A 25,747-nucleotide genomic window follows, 5' to 3' on the forward strand; every position below is an offset into this window, starting at 1 on the left:
ATCCCGCATCACCTAAAGATGTCCTGAACTTCGGATTCATGGAGTTCACACTCGTGGTTGATCACAAACTGCCTGCTGAGAGAGTCCGCAATCAGGTCCTGTGTTCCTGAGAGATAGGCTGCAGACAAGAGGACCTGGTGGGTGACACACTAATTCCAGAGGTTGATTGCTTCTGCAAACAGAGCAGTCAACCTCGTATCCCCCTCCGACCTCCTCTGTTGATGTAGAAAACGGTGGTTTGTCTGACATGATAAGAACATGATGGGAACAGATGAATGGGAGAAAGGCTTGACATGCTTTCCTTACAGTCCAGAGTTCCACAATGTTGATGTGCATCCTGCATTCCCAAGGAGTCTATGTTTCCTGTATCATATGATCATCCATGTGTGCTCCCCAACTAACAAAGGATGTGTCCATGATGATCGTCCTGTCTGGGGAGGAGGGAGTAAGAGAACCCATACACAGACATGACGTGGGTCTGTCCACCCCTGGAGAGAGCACCCTGTGGGGAACTGTCAGCAGCAAGTCCACGGTGTGATATTTGGGCGCATACATTGTCTGGAGCCACATCAGGAGGCAGCGAAGGTTGAGTTGAGTGAAGGCAACGACATATGTACACAAATCCATGTGGCCAAGGAGAGACAGGCAAGTCCTGGCAGAGACATAAGGATTGTTGACAATGCGAGTTATGAGTTTTTGCAGTGTCTGGATCCTGTTGCTTGGTAGGTAGGTCTGTGCTGTGACCAAGTTGATGGTGGCCCCTATAAAGTCGAGGGATTATGTGAGGTCCAAGGTTGATTTTTCTATGTTGATACTGGCTCCAAGGTTCGAAAGAATGCTAAGCAGCATGGAGGTTGAAACTTGGGCTTCGTGTCTGGATCGTGCAGCCAGGAATCAGTAATCTAGATAGGGGAATATGAGGACCCCATGATGCCTGATGAAGATCGCCACGTCGGAGAAAACCTTGGTGAAGACTCTGGGAGCAATGGTTAGTCCAAAGGGAAGAACCCTGTATTGGAAATGGGTTCCAAGCCCACCATGAACCTCAGGAATCAAAGTCAACAGTACCTGTGGTTCGGTACCCAGGACTGCCTGATTCCCTTGATTGTGGGAATTCTTCTCATGTTATGTGTATAAAAGTGCACTCCCTGTCCGTGATTCAAATTCGTGGAAGGAGCATCCCCTTTCTTTGGTTTTGAGGAAGACTTAATGCCATGTTTATGGACATGCTTCCTTACCTCTTGACTAGGTCCCAGCACAGGGTCCTTAGTGGTGGTACCACCAGTGCCAGATCTGGACTCAGTAGCCACAGGTGCACTCTTGGCTGTTTCAGGCCAATGTACACAGGGAGTCCCCTGGCGTGGGTCTGAGTGAGGCCTCATGAGGACTTCCATAAGGTGCTTTCGGAGGTGGACAGCCCACCCTTCTTGGGTATGGCTGGGGAAGGACAGGCAGATCTACACCTGGATGCATTGTGGGCTTCTCCCAAGAAGTAAAGGCAGCATTGATGTCTGTTACTGACCAAGAAGGAACACAGGCAGGAGGTACAGATTTTAAAACCTGGGGTCTTAGGCATAGTCCAGTATCTCCAGTATCTATCCTAATCACTAAAACTACAAAAAAAAATTAAAAATAGCTAAAAACACTATAAATTGTAAAATTCTAAAACTAAGTACAACAATGTTTTTAAAGCTGCATCAGAGACGAGGACACAGAAAGTTCCAACATGGCCCATGCAGCCGTGAGAAGGAAAAACCTTAGAGGTTTTTAAGGCCTTACTTGACAAAGCCCTGTCTGGGATGATTTAGTTGGGGTTGGTCCTGCTTTGAGCAGGGGGGTGGACTATATGACCTCCTGAGGTCTCTTCCAACTCTATTCTTCTATGAGTCTATGAACTGGAAACATGGTTGCTCCGCCCTGCCCTATATCACCTCGGATGAAACCTTGAGGCAAACCAGGGCACATACGCGGTCCAATGGACACTACTTTTAAATTCTCCGGCTCTGGATGCATGGTGTGCATGCGTAAAGCCTCAGTGGAATACAATAGAAACCATCACGCCAAGAAAATATACACTTCATTAAAACAAAATAATTTAACTATGTTTCCATCATTTAAAAAAAATTAAAAGTTTATATTAGAACAACAATGGAATCTTAAATGATTTGTGAGTTAGTGTTTATGTACACTGCTTTTCTTTGAAAAAAAAATGAATTACAGTAGAACCTCAGAGTTACGAACATCAGACTTACAAACTGACCAGTCAACCAAACACCTCTATTTGGAACCAGACAAATGTATTTGGGCATAAGCTTTCATGGGCTAAAACCCATTTCATCAGATGCATGGAGTGGAAAATATAGTAGCAGATACACCTCTACTCCGATATAACATTGTCCTCGGGAGCCAAAAAATCTTACCGTGTTATAGGTGAAACCGCGTTATATCGAACTTGCTTTGATCCGCCAGAGCGCGCAGCCCCGCCCCCCTGGAGCGCTGCTTTACTGTGTTATAGCCGAATTCATGTTATATTGGGTTGCGTTATATCAGGGTAGAGGTGTATATATACATAGCACATGAAAAGACGAGAGTTGCCTTACCAAGTTGGGGGTCAGTCTAACGAGACAATTCAATTAACAGTAGAATACCAAGGGAGGAAAAATCACTTTTGTAGTGGTAATGAGGGTGGCCCATTTCAAACTTCTATTTATTCCCTTCTACTCTGCTGTTGTTGCTTTCAATATCCATTTTGGATGGGCTGTGTTATCATCATAGCAAAGAAAGTATTTTTAAAGTAATAACCTTACTTCATTGATGTTTGTAATGAAGCACTTTACTGGGCCTCTTTCAGCACAGTGAGGCTCAAGACTGGCTAATTTCCTGATCTTGTCAGCCTAAGCAGCAAAATTACACCAAATTTAACAGCTGCACTACTGGAGTATTTTACCCCTTACCAAACCACATTAAACTAATATTTTAAGCAAAATGTTTCATTAACGTGGCTGCAAATACATCGTGCATAGGATATATTTTACAAGTACAGAGGAGCTCAGAATGTTTTCTCAGGATGCATGAACAAATTTTGGTATTTTCAAAAATAAAATAAAAGTATACTATATTAGACTTACAAGTCGTCTTCTCTCCTCTTCTACAGCAATCAGTAGCCGGGCAAACTCTTTCAGTGACTGGGCTGTGAAAAAGAAAGATCAAATTAATATTAATATCAGGCAATTCTGTTAATTTGAATGGAGTAATGATACCTTTTCACAAGTAGATCTACAAAGTGGGAGAGGGAGGGATAAGGTAAAGGCAAGAGCAAGGGAGAGGGCCAAGTATCCTCTTATGCCAAAAGCTAGAATTCTACTCTCTCTATGCCCTGTAAGGGGTTATCTCCAGTAAAGCTTGATTTTGAATCAGACATATGTACAAAACAAAACAGAAGAATCTTTAAAAACACACACAAAAAATCCTGAAATGAGGAAAAATTATTTACAACATAGCAGGAAAGAGAATTCTAAACATGGTTATAAACGGCGGACTCGGGATGATATGTTCACGGAGCTCAAGATGTCCTCCCACGCTGAAAGAGCACAGCAGAATGTGTGGAGGCAGTCAATGTCAGAGTGCAAAAAAGCACAATATGAACGAGAGGAGAGGTGGCGGGATGAATCGCGGGCTGAACAGAGCAAGTGGCGGGCTGAAGACGATAGGTGGCGTCAGCTTGCAGATAGAAGGCAAGAGTCGATGCTCCGGCTGCTGGAGCATCAAACTGATATGCTCCAGCGTATGGTTGAGCTGCAGGAAAGGCAGCAGGAGCAGAGACCGCCGCTACAGCCCCTGTGTAACCAACAGCCCTCCTCCCCAAGTCCCATTGCCTCCTCACCCAGACGCCCAAGAACACGGTGGGGGGGCCTCCAGCCACCCAGTCACTCCACCCCATATGATTGCCCGAGCATCGGAAGGCTGGCCTTCAATAAGTGTTAAAGTTTTAAAGTTTTAAACTGCAGTGTGTCCTTTTCCTTCCCTCCTCCCCCACCCATCCCAGGCTACCTTAGCAATTATCCCCCTAGTTGTGTGAGGAATTAAGAAAGAATGCATGAATGAGAAGGGGGGAGGGGAGGGTGGGGTGGTTGGTTTACAGGGAAGTAGAGTGATCCGGGGGGGGGGGGGGAGGCAGAGGGTTCATCAAGGAGAAACAAACAGAAGTTTCACACCGTAGCCTGGCCAGTCACAAAACTGGTTTTCAAAGCTTCTCTGATGCGCACCACGTCCTGCTGTACTCTTCTAACCGCCCTGGTGTCTGGCTGCGTGTAATCAGCAGCCAGGCGATTTGCCTCAACCTCCCACCCCACCATAAATGTCTCCCCCTTACTTTCACAGATATTGTGGAGCGCACAGCAAGCAGCAATAACAATGGGGATATTGGTTTCGCTGAGGTCTATCCGAATCAGTAAGCTGCGCCAGCGCGCTTTTAAACGTCCAAATGCACATTCCACCACCATTCAGCACTTGCTCAGCCTATAGTTGAACAGGTCCTGACTACTGCCCAGGCTGCCTGTGTACGGCTTCATGAGCCATGGCATTAAGGGGTAGGCTGGATCCCCAAGGATAACTATAGGTATTTCAACATCCCCAATGGTTATTTTCTGGTCCGGGAAGAAAGTCCAGCTTTTGAAACAGACCAGAGTGCCTGAAAACACGAGCATCATGTACCTTTCCCGGCCATCCCACGTTGATGTTAGTGAAACGTCCCTTGTGATCCACCAGGGCTTGCAGCAGCACTGAAAAGTACCCCTTGCGGTTTATGTACTCGGTGGCTTGGTGCTCCGGTGACAAGATAGGGATATGGGTTCCATCTATCGCCCCACCACAGTTTGGGAATCCCATTGCAGCAAAGCCATCCACTATGACCTGCACGTTTCCCAGAGCCACTACCGTTGATATCACCAGGTCTTTGATTGCCCTGGCAACTTGGATCACAGCAGCCCCCACAGTAGATTTGCCCACTCCAAATTGATTCCTGACTGACCGGTAGCTGTCTGGCATTGCAAGCTTCCACAGGGCTATCGCCACTCACTTCTCAACTGTGAGGGCTGCTCTCATCCTGGTATTCTGGCGCTTCAGAGCAGGGGAAAGCAAATCACAAAGTTCCATGAAAGTACCCTTACGCATGCGAAAGTTTCGCAGCCACTGGGAATCATCCCACACCTGCAACACGATGCAGTCCCACCAGTCTGTGCTTGTTTCCTGGGCCCAGAATCGGCGTTCCACACCATGAACCTGCCCCAGTAACACCATGATTTGCACATTGCTGGGGCCTGTACTTTGTGAGAGGTCTATGGCCATGTCAATTTCCTCATCACTCTCGTCGTTGCGCTGCAATCGCCCCCTCGGCTGGTCCTGGTTTTGCTTTGGCATGTCCTGGCTTTGCATATACTCCAGGACAATGCGCGTGGTGTTCATACTGCTCATAATTGCCGCGGTGATCTGAGCGGCCAGTGCTATGGCGTCTGGTCTGAAAAAAGGCGCGAAATTGACAGAGGGAGGGAGGGGCGACTGACGACATGGCATACAGGTACAGGGAATTAAAATCAACAAAGGTGCCTGTGCATCAGGGAGAAACACAAACAACTGTTACACAGAATGTCCCCCCAAAAGATTGAACTTAAAACCCTGGGTTTAGCAGGCCATTGATTTCACGGAGGGAGGGGGAAGCAAATGAATACAGAACAAATCTGGTCCATCTATTTTTTACATCTTAAGCTGGCAGCAGACGGTGCAGCATGACTGATAGCCATCAGCATCTTCTGGGTGCTTGGCAGAAAATGATGTGCTACGACTGATAGCCAGCATTGTCAAGAATCAGATGCCCAGAGTGGAAAGTTTGGTGCAGTATTTCTTAGAGGAATCTGCTGAAGAACTTTCCCTGGTGTCTCTGATTGAACTCACTGAGGAGTACGACGACGACAGATACCAATCGTAATACACCATCTACTGCCAAAAGACAATTAGCTGCTGCTGTGTAGCAATGCAGTACCACGTCTGCCGGCACCCAGATGACATATGGTGACGGTGAACTGAGCTGAGCTGAGCGGGCTCCATGCTTGCCGTGGTATGTTGTCTGCACAGGTAACCCAGGTAAAAAGGCGTGAATTGATTGTCTGCCGTTGCTCTGACAGCGGGGGAGGGGCCTGACGACATGTACCCAGAGCCCCCCGCGACACTGTTTTTCCATCTTCAGGCATTGGGATCTCAACCCAGAATTCCAATGGGCGGCGGAGACTGCGGGAACTGTGGGATAGCTACCCACAGTGCAACGCTCCGGAAGTCGACGCTAGCCGACTTAATACACTTAGGTACTGTGGACGCGGTTCGCCGACTTAATGCACTTAGAGCATTTTATGTGGGGACACACACAATCGACTGTATAAAACCAATATCTATAAAACCGGCTTCTATAAATTCAACCTAATTTCGTAGTGTAGACATACCCATAGACTAACAGACATATTGGAGCATAAGCTTTTGTGGGTGAATACTCACTTCGTCAGATGAGTATTCACCCACGAAAGCTGATGCTCCAATACGTCTGTTAGTCTATAAGGTGTCACAAGACTCAAAACAAAAGAAAAATCCTTTGTTCCTTGTATAAACATGCAGAGAACAGGTATTGCACAGGAGCATGGAAAACATTCAGTTAAAACTATGGAAGTCAGAGTTCAAACTTAAGTCTGAAAGAAGTCCATGGTTGGATCCATCTATTTATGTTTACAGATTATTATCCTGCTTAAGTTTCTGTCCTGGGGTAGGTGTCATTTGTAAGGATTCACCTTGCCACAAAAGGAGAGAGAAAGGGTGGAAAGTGTATTTTAAAGGTAACTGCAAGGGGGCTAGGTATATTCGAGGAAAGGTGGAACTACCTCCTCCTAAACACACACACACACACACACGTCAATGAAAAAAGTGTATTTAATTCCCTGAAAAGTAGAATTACCCATTCTTCTAACCAAAGGTCATTATCAGGAAGTACACTCTGCTGCCAACCTGGCACTACTGGGAATTGTGCATGAGCAATGAAGACAGGATAGGACCCAAATGAGGACATGCTTATAACTATCAAAGGTCAATTAAGTATCTTAACTGAGGAGGGGAAAAAAAGAGATTTATTGTTTGTTTGTTTTTTCCTCTTCAATGTAGACTGTACAGTTGGGTAATTCCAGGTAATCTCTTTTGGTAATAACAAAGTTAAAAAAAAGGTGGTATGAAAGTTAAGCAGCTTGAAATGCCACCTGTTTATTTAGATCATTATAAAGTCTGTTCAGAATTATCTAAAATCAAAAGCTTATTTTGGAGGCAAATGGAAATATGAAAAGCATTAAGCTGTAAAACAGAACAACAAGGGAAACATTCCAATACTTTGGGCAATAGTCTGTCTAGGAAAACGTCCAACTATTGATACTTTTTTTGGCAGGAGACTAGCGTAATCAGAGAAGATACATTTACATCCACTTGTGACACTACTGAGCTAGAAAACAGACATTTTTACACTATGAGTATGTTGTGACTGGAATCTGTGAGAATAGGTCATTTCTATTTTCTGTTTTAAGCAATTGAATCTTTGTCTTTAACTCCTTCCAGATGACTTTACTAGCAGCAATGCATTATTGACTTCCCAAACATTTGTTTACACAACAGTTGGCAAACCTTCAGAGAAGAGATCTTTAGAAAATTATGCTGGACCAGCTGCAGGGTTAAGAAAGCAAGGGTTCTGCAAGCAAGTGGTGAGAAAACTTCTAGAAAATCCCTTTCCTTTTGTTTGTATTATTTTCTTAGGGCATAACGGGTCATTAGGGATTTGCCACCACAATTCCATGGATAGCACTGCACAGTCAGGTCAGGTATGTAATAGTTGCTGCGGGGCGGGTTATCTTCCTTTGAAGCATCCAGTACTGGCTGCTTCCAAAGATATGATGGTGAACTTGATGGACCAATGGTTTGTCCTAGGAGGCCAAGTCCGAGAATCCTATACTCTCAGAATCTGAAAACAGAGATGAAAGTAACCTGGTCTCTCTTCCTTGCAGTATCTTTTCTAGAGTTTTGTGCAAGTGTAATGAAAGGAAGTATTTGTGCTTTATAATAAATTTAGTAACTAGGAAGAACAACAGTTCCCACTGTCAGTTTGCGGAAGTGCCAATTAAAAATTGTTTTACTTGTAAACTGAGGAGTCAATAAGACATAGAAACATGGAACCCCACAATGAATTTTTGAGAATCATAAGCAAAACTGATCTTTAAGCCTACAGACAAAATTTCATTTGACTGATCAGGGGATCTCAGGGACACGCATTTGCACACTCTCCAGATCAGCTCTAAAGACTGCTAAGAAAATGATACAAACTAGTCCTAGCTTGACATTTGGGAAGCCAGCAAGGGGATTTAGACACACAACTTGGTTAAATTCCCTAGTCACCTTTGAAAATATCATCCTTAGTGAATAAAACGATGCTTGTTGAATAATCAACAGCACCATCGCTGAAGTCAATCAATGGGAGCTCTGTGTGGGGAATGACTACAGAACTCTATTCTCTAAACAGTTCTACTTTTTCTCATCCCCTTTCTATCCAAATGTTTTGAAATAATCATTTACCTTTTAGCTCCAGTATGCCACTTTACTGGTATACCTCGGTAAACAAATATTTGCAAACTCCCACCAAGCTGCTAACTGATTGTTGACACGGATCTTTTTCCTACTCAAGCTCATCCTCAGTGTCCATCCCTCCTGCTGCTTTGGCTGACCTCATTAGCTCCTCTCTGCTCCTGTTTTACCAGCTACTTCTCTCCTGTTACTGCTCCAGCAGTTCAGCTCCTGCACTTCCCTGCCTGACCTATCTCCAACTACCTCTCCAGTTCTTTGTGCCTGCAGCTCAACAACCATCTCTCACCTGCTTTCTGCTGTTTGACAGTCTCTCTTTTCCTCTCACACAGCCCAAAATTTTCCCGTTTAAAAAAAAAAAAAAAAAAAAAAAAGCTAATTGCTAGTAATAGTCTTTAAACTCTTTGTTCCAAACAGACCACATCCATCATGTAATTATTAAAAAAAGTAGGTACATGCCTTATAACCAGGCAGGCAAAATACTGAGGGTCAGTATTCTCATATTTATATTCTAAACAAGTTAACATAATACCATTTTTTCCCTATAAAACAGACAGGGTGGAACCTTTTTATTCCTGGCACTTCATGTTGAAGTGATTCTCTATCCATTACTAAATAATATCCTATTTTGTTTAAGGACATGAAACACTGTTTGAATTTTATTATATATTCAGGAAACTAAGATGTACTTTATAAAACAGTTAAATTTCTAGTTCAGTCAGCAAGATAAATTGTTTCCACATTATTTCATTGAAATAACTAGTCAGTTTTAACCGCAAGATGATAAGTTACTGTTACCACATGTTAAGATCTTACTTTTGCTCTTTATTTTTATTTTATTTTATTTTAGCTTTGGAGTCACTTTGCCAGTGACAGAATTTATTTCAATTGAATCATATGCAAAACCCATTGTACTGAGCACTCTATGTATCTAAGCATTTAGGGCCAGATCCAAACCCATTAAAGTCAATGAAAGTCTTTCCATTGACTTCAGGCGTCTGGCCCCATATGGCACTCTTCACCCCAGTATGCAAACACCTCATAGAATGACCACCCTCACATTATTAAGGCCCATAACACAACTACAGTTTTAAAATGTGGTCCAGACTATGAAAAAGTTTCAGAATCTCTGATATACAGGGATACATACCTTTTATCAGTTGAGCCTAGGCATTCAACATACACAAGCAAAATCTTCTGGCTTCCCTATTGCCTGAGTGCATACAGATTCTACACAGAGGGGACAGGTTATGCCTTTGGTAAGAGTGATGAATGCAAATGGGGACCCATGTGGATAATCTTTGAGCCAATATTTCAGAACCTTTGGATCTTTCCGCTAAGGAGAGGAAGAACTTAGGAGACTTTCTGAAGTCCTTAGATCTGTCCAAGAAAAATACCAGCACTCTTCTGACATCTGGCATGTTTAAAATTGCCTCCCTGTTGTCACAATGTGGTTTCGAGGGGGGAAAAAAAACAGAAAATGGATTTGTTTATTCAAATGAAAGCCAGAGGCCACTTTAGGGAGAAACTTGGGATACGGCCTCAGTGTCACTGTGTATTTAAAAAAGACTATGAATGATGGGTGTGTCATCAGGGCTGCTATTTCTCCTATGTGTCTAGCTGAGGTGATGGCACTCAAAAATGCTGTCTTCATGGACAGGTATAAGAGACAGCAAGTTGCCATGGGCTCAAAGGGAGGTCTAGTCAATACTCTGAGAACTAAATTAAGATTGGAACAGGTGGTCTAACATACAGGCAGAGATTTCCAATGCCCTTAAGGAACCTACGTATCAGTGGGTGAGTGAACACAGAGTATCTGTCTACTTGAAAGTGGAAAGCCGTTAGAGCTGAAAGATGTACCTTACGGGAGCTGCTAAAGAGTTTGGGATGTACCTTAAGGGAGCTGATAAAGAGTGTTGACTTTTTGTGGTCTAAAATGAGAGGGAGGAAGAAAAATGTTAGGTTTATGTGCCTAGAGCAACACCAAATTTGGAATCGCTTCCATTTCTGCTGGTAAGTACGCTGAGTGGTCAGTTTTCATCTGTGTAGCAACACATCTTTCACTTGTCAGAGCATTCCACTTCTAAATCTTGAAACCAAGAAGTAGTAAAGTCTGGAGATGGAGGATCCACAAGTTGAGGTGAAGGATCTGTCCGTCGTTTTGAGGGAGCAGGTGAGGAATGGGCCAAAGAGGAACCGGAGGACATACTGCCATCTGTGCCAGGTAAGAGAACCAAACTTATCTTGGCCAGGAAGGGCAATCAAAATGACTCTCTCACTGTCTCCTTGTATTTTCAACAGGACCTTGGATAGCAGAGGAAAAGGGGGAAAGGTGTATAAAAGGTCCCTGTGTCAATAGAGTTGCACCCATTGAAATACGGGCTGAATTAGGCTATTCGTTTACGTTACATTTATAATCCTTACAATGAGAGGAATTTTATTTTAAAATTTCTAATAAAAAAGACCCATTATATTTCATCAAAATAGATTTTCACTTTGAAAAAAAGTCTGGTGAATGAGGTAAGGCCTTTGACTGGGTCAATAAAAATTGCAGCTCTGAATTCCACACAAGTCATAACCTTTTCCTACTAAATCTGCAATGTGCAATGCACATTCCTTATCAGACGAGGCACAAATGAACTGAAGTAAACAAAAAAAATAAAAGGATATAAGTAATTCTTACAATAGCAAATGTCTTGGGTCACTGAACAGTACTGATAAGATGAAATTATACCAGAACAAATATTAGTAAAACAGAGGAAGAAAATGTAGAACTCTATTTGTTTACATTAAGATATTTTAAATTATTTTCATTAATCCATCTCCAGAGGTTTTAATTTAGCAGAATAGGTAACTGCATTATTGTTAGGTCATTTTTAGTAAAGCAGAGCAAATAGTTCCTTAATCAGTTTATTTATATCCAGTCAAAGTAGTTAAAAGGTACTAGTTTACGTATTTTGAATAGTTTAACAGTCTACTTTCTATGTAAATACTATTTGAAGAGCTCATGAGATAACACTTCACGTTATGATGGGAAAGATGTCTGTGAGACAAGTTTTAACACGCAAAAACAATTCTGTATTTATCCTGCTGTTTATTTGTGGCTTCCTTCGTCACAACACGTCTCCAGCTGTTTTCTCTGGAGTTTTCACAAACCCAGCAATAATTTGCTGGAATCTCTCTTTCTTTTTTCAGAGAAATAGCTCAAACTTTTTTTTTTTTTTAAATCTCTAGTCTTTCATTGAAAAGTGCCTTGTAAGGAAGCAAACTAATGTTAGCAACAGCTACACTGATGAATGATTTGACATCATTTATGCCAAGTGACATTTTTTCTGTAGTCTTTCAGAGTGTGGTCTAGGCTTCTACTCTTTCACAATGGGTTTTGTGGTTCATGTTTTAAAAAAAATCAAAATCATACCTGACCTTAAGAAGCTTTGTTGTATATTCATGTATATGGAGTTCACCTCCTGGAACCAGATGTATACTATTTAAACTATTGTACATACTCTATAAAACACTTTAACCTAGTGTCAAAGTTCAATGTTATTACAATATAAGGCTAATTTAAAGGTAACTGCTATTGAGCTATTTGTTCTCACTAAGTTATATCAATTCAATCCAGATTTTATTTTAACTAGCACTAGCCACACAACTATCTTGTATATGAAAACTAGTGAATTTAAAGATGGAAATTGAAGTTAAATGATGGTTTTCAATATATGGCTAAAGCAGAGTTCCTTATATCGGAATGGAACGCAGAACAAACAAAAAAATGTTTTACTTGTGGACCTCAGTCCAGACCAGGGGTCGGCAACCTTTGGCATGCAAGCCATCAGGGCAATCTGCTGACGGGCCGTGAGACATTTTGTTTACATTGGCCATCTGCAGACATGGCCCCCCACAGCTCCCAGTGGCTGCAGTTTGCTGTTCCAAGCCAATGGGAGCTGCGGGAAGCGGCGCGGGCCACAGGGATGTGCTGGCCACCGCTTCCCGCAGCTCCCGTTGGCCAGGAACAGCGAACCGTGACCTCCAACTTATCTAATTATTTTCTGAACCCTGTTTGGCAGGCTTCCTGCTTCAGATGTACTTAAACATTTGCTGTCAGTTTTTGTGTCTTTAGTTAGTTTCTCTTCAAATTCTTTCTTGGCCTGTCTTATTATACTTTTAGATTTGACTTGCTTCTTTTCTCCTTTCTATTCCTCTCATTAGGATTTTACTTTTAATTTTTAAAGGATGACTTTTTGCCTGTAACTGCTTCTTTTACACTGTTGCTTAGCCATGGTGACATTTTTTTTTATTTTTGTATTTGGGGTATACATTTAGCTTGAGCCTCTGTCCTGGTGTTTTAAATAGTCTCTTTGCAGTTAGCAGGCATTTCACCCATGTGACCTTCCTTTTAATTTCCATTTCACTAGCTGGAATTGTGTTGGCTGTTGGGTCTGAGCCATTTTGCCAGTAAAGTCAATGAACTCATATCTTCCTTCCAGCACTAGTCATATCTAGCACAATACATAGTAAATGGCATTAACTAGTCAAGAAGGATCAAGAACCACGCTATACTTTTAAGACCACACCCTGCCACCATTAATTGGGCTAAAATTCCACTAGGGTAATGGGAGTTTGAAGCATGTGAAGTTATATTTATGCCAGTGTAGAACTGAATCTGAATGTAAGACCAGTTGAGGAAACTAACTCTATAATGGATTTTGATTACTACAGCTTTACTCATATAACAGGAATAAACTCCTATACAGACTCAGGGGGAGGGGAACCTAATACTAGAAAAGTTAGGGCAGGTCTTCACTACGGGGGGGTGAGGGTCGATTTAAGATACACAAATTCAGCTATGCGAATAGTGTAGCTGAATTCGACCTATCGGAGCCGACTTACCCCGCTGTGAGGACGGCGGCAAAATCTACCTCCATGGCTGCCCGTCGACGGCGCTTACTCCCACTTCCGCTGGTGGAGTAAGAGCGTCAATTCAGGAATTGATTGTCGCGTCCTGACGAGACGCGATAGTTCGATCCCTGAGAGATCGATTTCTACCCACCGATTCAGGCGGGTAGTGTAGACCTAGCCATAGTCTACTGCTAAAAATGAAAGCAAAGACATTCTGAAGACGTTAGTCCATTTCTTTGAACCAGCTACAGAAACATATCTACAGTTATAAATATTGGCAATTTTTGCAGCCACAAATTCCACATCAAGTAGTTCTTTAGAAGCCACAACATCAAATACAATCTCCCCCAGTCCTTTTGTGGCTTCAGGCTTGGTTATCTGACCTGACAGAAAATGTCACAAAGATACTGACAAGCCACGACAGGCCACTGTCAAGTACAGCTTGGCATAAACAGGCACTAATCTTCTTTCTCAGGTCTTTATAGTCACTAGGAATCACAGATTTTATATTAAAACCACATGGGATTTATAGAATTACCTTTAAAGGTACCTAAAAGATATTTGTTGTCACACAATGTCATCCTAGAGATCAGTTTTGCAATATGCCAAAATATAAATCAAATGCAGACGTCTTCAAATAGTACCTGAAAATCTGCCATTCACACTGTTCTTGAATATGCTGCCAGATTTGTCTTCATATAAGGTCTCTAATGATTTTCCCCCCTTTTGTTGGGGGGGGGGCACGAGGGCTTGACACAAGTTAGCCTGGTCGTGATTCATTAACATCTGGTTTTTACTTTTATTAAAAAAGCCTATAAAATCTGCATGTTGTACACTCATTGACAACTTCTAAGGGAGTTATATGCAGGGTTCTTCCCAGGTAAAGCAGCTCGCAGGACTGGGGTTTTAGAATGTAAACTTTATCGGGTAAAGAATGACTTGCACAAACATTTCACATCCAACCCTGATTAAGGCCTCTGGTCACTACTGTAATGTAATTAAATACAATAATAGTGCAAGATGACAAATCTGCTTTTGTGAAGGAATACATTCATTTTTTAAAACAACAGATCCAACAAATAAGTTTAGACAAAACACATGCCAGTTAAACCTTACTAGTTTCATTTCCTTTTTGTGGGTTGAGAGAGTTTCCCCTGCCACTTCCACAGTAGTTCATCCAGAAGAGGGAGGGAACAAATTAGAAAATATTATGGGATGGTTTAATTTTAGATGATTTTTCCTGCTACTGGTCTCACAGGTGGGTTTTTTGTTTTTGCGGGGCAGGGGTAGAGTGAGAGGAGAAGGTTGCAAGTCAGGCTTCCTCAATTTCCAGGGTGGATTGATTTAAATCAAAATGATTGAAATAACCAATCATCATGATTTAAATCAGCAAGCAGGAAACCTTGCTTTAAATCATTGATTTTAATCATGTTTTGCATTTGTACTTTGTTATTGTCCCAAAGAAAAGTTGATTCTCATTGGTTGGTAACTATTAACACATGCTGATTTGCAACTAAATATAGCCTTTACACTAACTTTGCTGCTTTTATGTGTGTACTAACAAGGATTCACTATATCTATTCATATTTATTTTAAGCAATTATATAGCTTAACATACATTTATTCCAATTCTTAATGTTTACCTCTTTTTTCTGTTATAACATGGTGAATGATACATTTTTATTTACTAGATGATAACTAATATTTTACTTGTGATTTGTATCTCTTGTATTTGTATCACGCTCTACTGGGATGGAAATTCAAATTAATTAAATATGCGCAAAAAACAGCATTTTAATTTTTATTAAACTATCGTAAGTTAAGTATGCTCGATACATAAGAATTTTTTTTATCAAAGTATGTTTTACATTTAAAACTGACAGATTTATTAAACAAAGGAAGTATTAACTGTAGCTAGTGAATTGAACTGATTGTTTCTGTTCACTATGTCCTTCGAGATTTTATAACTAGTAGATCTCATCCTATCACACCTAGTTTTTATTCATAGATTGGAAGAGGAAAACAAGCTTTCGTGCTTTTTCAACTCCCAATTGATTTCTTAACTTTGAATGAACTAGCTGAATAAACTGAAATTAAGAAAATATTCTCTCTACTCCTTCAGAAACGGTTATTACTGTCAAAAAGGTGGTTTAGAAATTCAACAAACACTGGTTTCTAATGCTTAGTCAGTGACTGCTATCAGTTCAGTTGTTTGACCGCCTTTGAAATTTGGTAACAAACTTGTAATGTTTAATTTACATTGTTTTAACAGGTTATAATAAATTTAGGCCTTAACATAGATTGTCAATTTCAAATTTAACTTCATTTATTAAAAAATAAACTCTATATTTAATTTACATTAGATTAAATAAAAAAATTAGATTTTTTTACTGATTTAAAATAATCTATTTTTATCCATCCTGGGAAAAAAGGAAGAAAAACATGTCGTCTATGCAATGTCATTGTCTTCTAGGAATTACTCCCAAGATACTGGAGGAAGCAGACTTACTGATCTCTTTTGGGTCTACGATCAACAAGATAATCTTATCTCTGTGTTATACCTAAATTTCAGTTTACAGGTAAAAGATAGGCACTGATATTTTGATTCCACCCCCCTACTCCTGTTTTCCCCCTTTATAATTAGGTCTGAATTCTAACTTTTAACAGAGTAAATTATTTGTAAATTCACAGAGTCTCAGTTTTGTAATTTATATCAAGCCAGTTATTCTGGATAGTGTTGATTATGGGTCAGAACTTCTGCCTTTTTCTTCCTCTGTATTTTTAAGCCTATTCCAGACACTAGACTGGCTTATCCTCCATTTGGTTTTCCCTCTTTTGCCTGATATGGGCATGCATACTTTTGAAGTGAGAATCAAAGTAATGTATGTCTATAAGCTAAAAGCCACACATGTATTTTTTATGTATCGTTCTGTGTTTGTATTTATGATAATACTTAGCTACTTAAGGAAGTTAACTACCTGAACCCCCTTACAAAACAATGAAAAGTGCTTCTGCTAGTGAAGGATACCAGCAAAAGTCAAGTTTGAAATGTATAGGTTAATTAGCTTTGGTGATATACTGAACTGCAAAACCGTTAGGAAAGTTTCTGGAAGTGAACAATGGAATACATTTGTAATCTTCATATCCCCAAACTTTGCACAAGAAATGTATCACAGGATGATATGAGATATGTGACATTTCAAAAGGATTGGTTTGGGTTTTTTTGGTGTAATGAAGAGACCAGGCTTATAACAGGTAGCAATTTACAACTCAATAAATTAGTACTCCTCCATAACATGTTTAGTGCTGACAGTCTATTTAGTCTTGTACAGGGCACAGAGAAAGGCCTGGTCCCTGCAGACAGGGGTTTACTCCAGTGTTTCCAATCAACGAATTATCACCTTAACACACTGACATATATAAAGTTTTCTTAATAATGTTGCAGGTTCCTAATAAATCTTCCACATTTTCAAACAATTTGCACCTAGCCCAGAACATGAACTCTCAGTTCCCATAACTAAAGCCAAGAAACTGCCAATTCCACTTCAGAGGTGAAAAATCCTGATCCAGGACAGAGATGTCTAGTAACAAAAAATAATAATTGTTGAAATGAAAAGTCTAATTAGTCACGTACTTCAAAAAACCAGTCATATATAGGGACATATTTAGGTGGTTCTTTTGCAGTTTTCTTTGATACTTGCTACCCTAATCATAACGAAAGATCTATTTAGCTGGTTTTCTAATAATACAGAAAAAAGTTATTTTGCCACTGTACCAGGACTCTGGAAAAATATATTTGCTAATTTAAAACAAAAAGTTTAAAAACAAAACAAGTCCCCTCTTTGCCATGAAAAAGTACAAACAGATAGAAGATGAATGATATCTAGTCTAAAGCCTTCCACAAATTATTACACCAAGAAGGAAGAGAAAACAATTAAAGCAAACAAAATGGAAACTTTAAATTCTAAGGACCACATTCTGCTCTCAGATGGACCTACGGTTCCTATTATTACTAGAGAGCACAGAATGTAGCCAAAGTATGACCACTGAAACATGTTGGCCATATTTGACTCTTCCCTCTCTCTTTGGTCACACATCCAGGCAGTGTCCAATTCTTGCTGCTCCATCCTAAAAATTTCCCAAAATCCAAGCTCTTCTTTGATTTCATTGAAGTTACTCTGGATTTACAAAATGATAAGTGAAAGCAGAATTTGGCCCTCTGTGTCAAAATGTGGTTCTGCTTGGGATAGGAACTGCATCTTCCATGCATCTATTCTGTATTAACATGTAGGGCTAGAACAGCGGTTCTCAACCGGGGGTCCGTGGCCCGCAGAGGGTTCGTGAGCCCTTTCAAGGGGGCTGCAGGGCCCTGCAGCTGAAGCCCTGATCCCTGGCACCCCCTGTGCGGCGGAAGCCAGGGGAGGCGCAGGGCTGAAGCCCTAATCCCTTGCCAGTGCCCCCCACGGGGCTGAAGCCAGGGGAGACGCGGGGCTGAATCCCAGAGCCCCAAGCCCCGGTGCTCCCTGTGTGGCAGAAGCCCTGAGCCCATGGTGGGCAGTGTTGGGTACATGGAAGGCATTGCCCCTCACCCCAAACTGCAGTGCAAATCAAGGCAGTCCCAGGGGCCAGCTCCACCCCCACACAAACACCTCTTCTCCCCACCCCCTGGCCAGGTCGGAGGCAAGAAGCCGGAGCTGGGGAGAGCTCGGCAGTGCAGGGCAGCTGCTGCTCTGGCTGGTGCCATGGAGCTGGAAGCCGCAGCATTCCCTCCTCTCCTGCTCGTGCCCCAGTGAAGCTGCTCCTCATCTCCCAGCCCCTTGTGCTCCCGCAGAGGCAGCCGGTAAGAGCCCCCCGGGTGGGGAGACCCGGTTCCATGGCTGGCAGACCCCTCCGGGAACGGGGACTGCAGGGAGTCCTCCCAGCACACAGCCCCTAATGTCCCTCTCCTTACACCCTGAGTTACGCCCTCCCTGCACGCTGAGCTACCCCCTACCCGCACACAACCGATAGTACCCTTCTCCCTGCACCCTGAGCTACCCTCTCCACCTGCAAACAGCCCCTCCCTGCATCCACCCGCACCCCCGTGTGCACACAGCCCCAGCTACCCCGTCCCTGCACCCTGAGCTACCCCCTGCCCACACACAGCCTCTAGCCACCCCCTCCCTGTACCCATAGCCACCCCATGTGCACACAGACCCAGCTACCCTCTGTCTGCACACAGCCCGTAGCTACCCCTCCCTGCACCCTAAGCTGTTTTCAAACTTTTTGAGCTAAGCTCCCCACCTCTGAGTTATAATTTAAATATATCAACTCCCTCCCTGAATCCCACCATGCGGAGCTGGCTCGAGCCCCGCTGACCCCTTCTCCCCACCCCCCCAAACAGAAGTCAAACTATGCCTATGCCCAAAGCCCCTGGCCCTGGAGTCTTTATAGCATGTCGAGGGGGGCCTTTTGAGATAAAAAGCTTGAGAATCCCTGCTCTAAGATGATGAGTGCCTTCAACTCCCACTGATGTTAAAAAAGGAAAGTGGCCCACAGCAATTTAAGTCACTGGAATTTTGGCCCCTTCCCTCCCCACCCCCCACAAATATTTTCATCTTACCAAACTTGCTAAAAAATGTAACTATGACTCTTATGAAATTTCTTTTTGAAAGTGTGCTCAGCATCTCAGAGCCACTAGGGAAAGATTCTGATATTGCTTATTATGATCTGTGAAAATCCATTTACCGTAATAGCTTTATTCAGGATTCACACTGGTGTGATATTAAGGTCTGGCCCAGAAATCAAGGTCTCAGATTTGTCCTGAAAGTAGCAGCCAATACCAGTAAAATTGGGAATTCTTGGCTACAGAAAGTAGTTTAAATGTTTATGATGTCTCAATAGTAACAATAAAAATTAATCATCATAGCCTCAGACAAAGAAATGAGCTTATATATAATACTTTAAGGCAAAACACTTGCTTTTTCACTACAACTTTTCAAAACCGTGTACAAAATGCTATGTGTATTTTATTCTGCATCTTAGTTCTTTAAAAGTCTATTTAATGGCCTGAGCACAAGTTATACAGGCTTTGAGGAAAACTTGCTTACATACTAGCTTATTCAGAAATTTCAGATCTGGAATCTGCCTCTGTCAAACACACTCTTTTGTTTCCAATGCTTTTTTCTCTTTAGATACATAACCATAAATACTAACGCATGCAAACCCATTTAGTTCACACAGAAAAAGTTCTATGTCCCCGCTAGAAATAAAGTAGGGTAAATTTAACAGCCACACTCATCTCTACTTGTGTTGATTTTGCAACTCTAAAGAAATGCTTAAGTGCAACGGAGGCCAGAATTGAGACCAATGCCTAGGGTTACCATATTTCCACAATCAAAAAAGAGGACACTGGGGCAGGAGGGAGCCCTGCTGTAGCCCTGCCCCCACCCTGCCCCCATCCACTCCCTCCCACTTCCCACCCCCTGACTGCCCCCCTCAAACTCCCAACCCCCACCCCGCTCCTGACTGCCGGGCGGCGTGCTAAGGCTGCAGGGGATGGGGGGAGCCGGGAAGGGGCTTTGGCTGCTGAGGCCACAATGCGAGCGGCGCTCAGTCGCCCTGTCAGCTGCTTTTCAATCTTTAAATAGCCAACCAGGGGGGAAATCCCAGACATTTTCAGATTTTTAGAAATCCCCCCTGGACAGCTATTTAAAGAGCGAAAAGCCGGACATGTCCGGGGAAATCCGGATGTATGGTAACCCTAGTAAACTGGTTATGCTCTGTTCATACTAAAAATACTAAATCTTATTAACCAAATACATCTACAATATTCCAGCTGTATAGAAAGGTGTTTCTTAAGAGTCCATAAGGATCTTTGCAAGTCAATCAGGACAACCTCTTCCACAGTTTCTTGTTAAAGCATACAATTATTCAAACACCACAAACAAACTTTTAATACTTAAAATGGTTAGATTGCAGCAGACACATGCTGTATCTTATCATTATATTAACACTGTGAAAATTGTAGGTATTTTGAAAGTAAAGACTTCTACTTGGAAATTAATCAGTTTTCTGTCATGGTTTATGGATTCTCTTGAAGCATATATGTTTTAAATGTATACTGAATAATCAATAAAAAAGCCAGCTTTAACGTATTACACTTAACAGCCTTTGTGGGATGAACCAGATGAATTTCCAAAATTTATTATCTGTAGAGCCCTGCAAATCTGCTGATATACACAGACCACTTTTGCAGATCAGACGCGGATACGGCTCTAATTATTTGTATTACAAGCTACAATCTAAATCAGGGACCCTATTGCTAGGTGCCATACAAACACATAGTAAGACACAGTCCCTGCCCTCTTTGATTGTAAGCTCTTTGGGGGCAAAACAGACACAGAGAGGTGAAGGTACTTGCCCAAGGGCACACAGCAGGTCAGTGGCTAAGACGGACAAGAACCCAGTTGCCGATTCCCAGTCTCATCCCTATGGACTAGACCATGCTGTTTCCCTGAAATTTGATACTTTTGTAACAAAAACTTTGATCAACATTGAACACAACCCACTGAAATCTCTCAAAAATCTATTCATCATCCGGTGAGAAACACAAGGACACAATGCAACAAAGAGTCCTGTGGCACCTTATAGATTAACAGACGTATTGGAGCATAAGCTTTCGTGGGTGAATACCCACTTCGTCAGATGAACTGACGAAGTGGGTATTCACCCACGTAAGCTTATGCTCCAATACGTCTGTTCGTCTATAAGGTGCCACAGGACTCTTTGTTGCTTTTTACAGATCCAAACTAACGTGACTACCCCTCTGATAAGGACACAAACTTACTTCAGAAAAATCCAATGCAGCAGACAGCCTTTGTAGCTGCTAGTTCCTTACCCAAAAGGGATTTCCCCCTTTAGTAGATACTGCCTGTGACTATTACAAACTGTCCCCAATTATTAAGTAATCAGGTGCATACAAGTGACATGTGGAGACTTGTTTGTTGCTGGCTGACTACTAAACAACCAGCAAGGGAAAGTTCTGGAGCAAGGTCACATTACCTGGCTGAGGGATTTCCTTCGGGGGGGTTGGAGGGAGAGAGAGAGAGGATAGTTTGCTAATTATTTTTTAAACACACTGCAAACTAATCTGTGAGCCTCACTGCTACATGGTATTGAGAACAAGAATTTGGCAGGATTCAAAAGCATTAGAAGTTTATAGGCAGAATATTCAATAGCACTCAGCATTGGCCTAACTCTGTTCCCATGGAAGTCAACGTAAGTTTGACCACTGCTCCCACTGAAGTCAGTAGTGACGCTCCCAATGCGGGGAGCTTTTCGAAAATTCCTTTATGATCATCATCATCCAAAGTTACAGTAGCACCAATGATAATGTACAAAAGACATAAACCCTCATGCTCCTGGTCATAATCCAACTGTTAAACTGCCTGGGATTAGGAGGAAAATTCCCCTAAAGGCAGTTTTTTCCACAGCTGTCTGCTATAAAGTTTCTTGCTTCTTCCTCTCAAATATCTGGTACTGGGCAACATCTGAAACAAGATACTAGACCATACAGACCACTGCTTTGACCTAGTCTGAGTCCTATGTTTCTATGGCTCTCTGACAGGGTAGAGAAAATGAGAGTGACGACTCCTCATAACCACCAGTCTTCAGAAATCAGGGCATGGAAGCACTATATCCATTTACCTTTAAAAAATAGAGCTGAAGATACACAAGGAAGTGAACCAGGTGGTAGCTTTTGTTATTTAAAAAAAAAAAAAAGTCAGCCTGTCTTCCCTCCCAATAGGGCCACACTCAAAGACATCAGTACAACCATAGGGCTGGAGTAACTTGACTGCATAGCCAATCTGTGACTGCTAGCAGCAAATACCGCCCACGACCGGTGATGGGACACTAGATAGGGAGGGCTCTGAGTTACTACAGAGAATTCCTTCCCAGGGCCTCTGATCATTATGCTTGGTGTCGGGATGGAATTGTCCCCTGGGTCAGATTGGCAGAGACCCTGGGGGTTTTTCGCCTTCCTCTGCAACATTGCAAGTTTAAACTAATGTAAATGGTGACGTTTCTCTAACTAGAAGTCTTTAAATCATGATTTGAGGACTTCAGTAACTCAGCAAGACGTTATGGGTCTATTATAGGAGTGGGTGGGTGAGGTTCTGTGGCCTGCAACGTTCAAGAGGTCAGACTAGATGATCATGATGGTCCCTTCTGACTTTGAAATCTATAAGCCTTTGAGGATAAGGAGTTTAAGTAGAAAACTCATTTTTCCATGTACTTTTTTTGGCTGGACAGTTCTGTGAGAGACTCCTGAAGGTGCAGAAGTTGAGTTTCTGGAGATGTGGTACAATCCTTAAAGGGCCTGATTCTGCTTCTATTGAAGCCAATGACTAAACTCCCACTAACTGCAGTGGGACAGGATCATGCCTAAATAGAAGGTCAACCATTATCCTGAATATATTAGATTGCTGCAGAGCCCGTATCTACAGAATGTCACAAGCTAAGCTACTTAGAAAACCACATAAAAAGGGGGCCAGATAAGATCAGAGATTTTTTCTTCTTCTTTAGACCCCACGAGCTCTGGGGTGGGCACTATATCATGATATATAATTCGTGTTTGTCCTCCTCCAACTTATATTCATTTGTTTCAGTAAAACAATTGTTAATATAAATCTGAGTTTTCTGAGCCATTACAATATTAAACCAGTGTGAAAAAAGTATTCTTCAGGGAATTGGTCTGTCCATGATATTTCCTGTTACAGACAAGAAACATTCAGCCTCAGCATTCCATAATAGATGAATGGGAAGGAAATTATGCCAGACACTTCAGAGTTTGTCAGCTCACAGATTCTTCACCGAGGAAAACACCTGATATTTTGATTTTCGCAGCTGTATAACCATTACATGTGGGTGGTTCTGTGTGGGTGCTGAAATAAAGGGTGGTACAAGGAAACGCAATCGACTTGAGAATACAGCTGAAACTCATTAATATTTTTTCTTTTGTATTGTTTAATAAAAGATATGGCAAGGTATCTGCCTAAATAAGTTCAGCATTTGAAAACTGAATTCACTTTCATGAAGTATTTGCTATTTTCTTCTTAACAATGTACAGCCACAGAGAGTTTGTACACCTCTACCCCTATATAACGCTGTCCTAGGGAGCCAAAAAAATCTTACCGCGTTATAGGTGAAACCACATTATATCGAATTTGCTTTGATCTGCCAGAGCGCACAGCCCCGCCTCCCCGGAGCGCTGCTTTACCGTGTTATATCCGAATTCGTGTTGTATCGGGGTAGAGGTGTAGTACTAATAAATTTTAGCTGCTATGCCTATTTTGGTCTACATTTTCAAAGCTGACTAGTGATTTCAGGTGCTCAAATCTGAGATGCCTTAAAGGGGCCTGGTTTTCAAAAAGTGCAAAGCACCACCCTCTGAAAGCCAGGCATAGAATCATAGAAACTGTAGGGCTGGAAGGGACCTCGAGAAATCATCAAGTCCAGCCCCACATGCTGAGGCAGGACCAAGTAAACCTAGTGTTTATTCAAGTCGGGCACCCACAAATTGAAACAACCAAAAATCGCAAGACACTTTTGAAAATGTAGGTTACTGCCCATGGAGTGTGCTAGGTTGACAACCCTAAATACTGAAGTCTTTTATATGTTCACAGAACAAGCATATCATGGGCAGCAAATGCTTCCCAAAACACTGCCCATCAATAATCCCCAACCCTGTTCTGTAGGGACCACTGCTAAGGCTAAGATTGTAGCTTTTTTTCTCCATGGCCATTCATATTCATTGTTTGACACCTCTGTTGAGACTGTCTGCAGCCTATCCTAGTGGTGTCTGTGGGAGCAATAATTGGGCTGGGAAAGATGTGTGAATGGGCAGGGAGAGGGGAGTTACTGGGAGATCTGAGTTCTCAGAGTCCTAGGTTTGGGGGAGAGGAGAGGAACAGAATAATCACATGCAACCCTAAGGTAACAGGGTAAGGAGCAAAGACCTCCCTCCTCCCAAAATATGAAGTAGAAGGTAGCTGAGAAGAGTCTGGAGGTTCAGAAAGCAATCCCCTTGGCTCCACATTTAGAAAGAAGGGCCTTGGCTGCTGCTCTATCTCCCCTGTTCTCCCTGCTTCAAGAAGAGCTGTCCCAGCATTTCTCTGACTAACACTGTGGCAGCCTCCTTTTGAGACATCAGAAGGAAAAAACAGAGCTGTGGGCCAAGCCCTCCTCTCCACTCTTTTCTTCTGTTGTGGGCATTATGCAAGATATCCATCCACAGGCATCTGAGTGCTGGATTTATCTGCTTCAAGAAAAACTATTAAGAAGTCCTAAGGAAACACAAGTGTCATTTGATTTGATCGAGTATTAATTGGGTTAAAATCAAATATGGCAACGGTGGAAAGAGAATTTAATTAAAATTGCTTTTTTAAAACAAAACATTATGAAACACACTTGCATGCAGATTGCCTCTAACAATTTGTTACTGTTTACCTTCTGTAGACTTTAAACATCCTGGCAGAAGTTATCAGGAAATCAATTTCATGATTCAGAAGATCTTTTACCAGCTTCCTGCAAGTTACCTTTAATTCCCATTTGTTTAGATGTCTGATTTACATTTATTTAACTCATTCCCTCCACCTCCCGCCCCAATTTATAAGCTGCCCTCATCAGCACTGCTAGGCAGGTGTACTGCACATTAGAAACCCCATGCAATGAATCCATATCTGAAAGAAGCACAATGTCAAACCCAGAAACATGCCATACACACTCTAATCCAGGACTCAACCCCTCCCCACTCGTCCAGCAAAGCCCTCAGTAAATACACAGCTCTTGCAGAATGCCCAGAAGGTCAACAAACTTGGACTTTACCTTAGCAGCAAACAAGTAAATTCATGGGTTGATGGCTCTGCACTGACAAAATCCTGCCACCATTCTGAGGATATGCAACCGTAGGTGAAGTGGCTTTTCACCCTGTTTTCTTCCTGGTTTCAGTAAGGCTGTTTCATTGGTATTTCTGAATTCATTCATTGCTTATATAGTAAAGCCACCAAAGAGACATGGATAAGCACTTTTGAAAGTTTGTATACAAATTTAAATAAAATACTTTATCACATGAAGTTTTAAATCTAAGGACTGTGAGCTTGAACATCCAGCGGATCACAACTGTTGGGGTACAGCATGATTAAAGGGATATCCT

General features: G+C 42.1%; 1 protein-coding gene across 1 annotated transcript in view; it reads right to left on the minus strand.

Moving 5' to 3' along the window:
• ARHGAP42 (Rho GTPase activating protein 42) overlaps nucleotides 1-25,747 on the minus strand; it is a 283,518-nt gene that overhangs the window by 182,259 nt on the left and 75,512 nt on the right. Inside the window, exon 3 of the mRNA XM_034758904.1 lies at nucleotides 3,129-3,190. Coding sequence (XP_034614795.1) covers nucleotides 3,129-3,190 — 62 coding nt within the window. The remainder of the gene's footprint in view (nucleotides 1-3,128; nucleotides 3,191-25,747) is intronic.

This window comes from Trachemys scripta, chromosome 1, assembly GCF_013100865.1.
Source record: "Trachemys scripta elegans isolate TJP31775 chromosome 1, CAS_Tse_1.0, whole genome shotgun sequence".
In the NCBI taxonomy this organism is placed as follows: Eukaryota; Metazoa; Chordata; order Testudines; family Emydidae; genus Trachemys; species Trachemys scripta.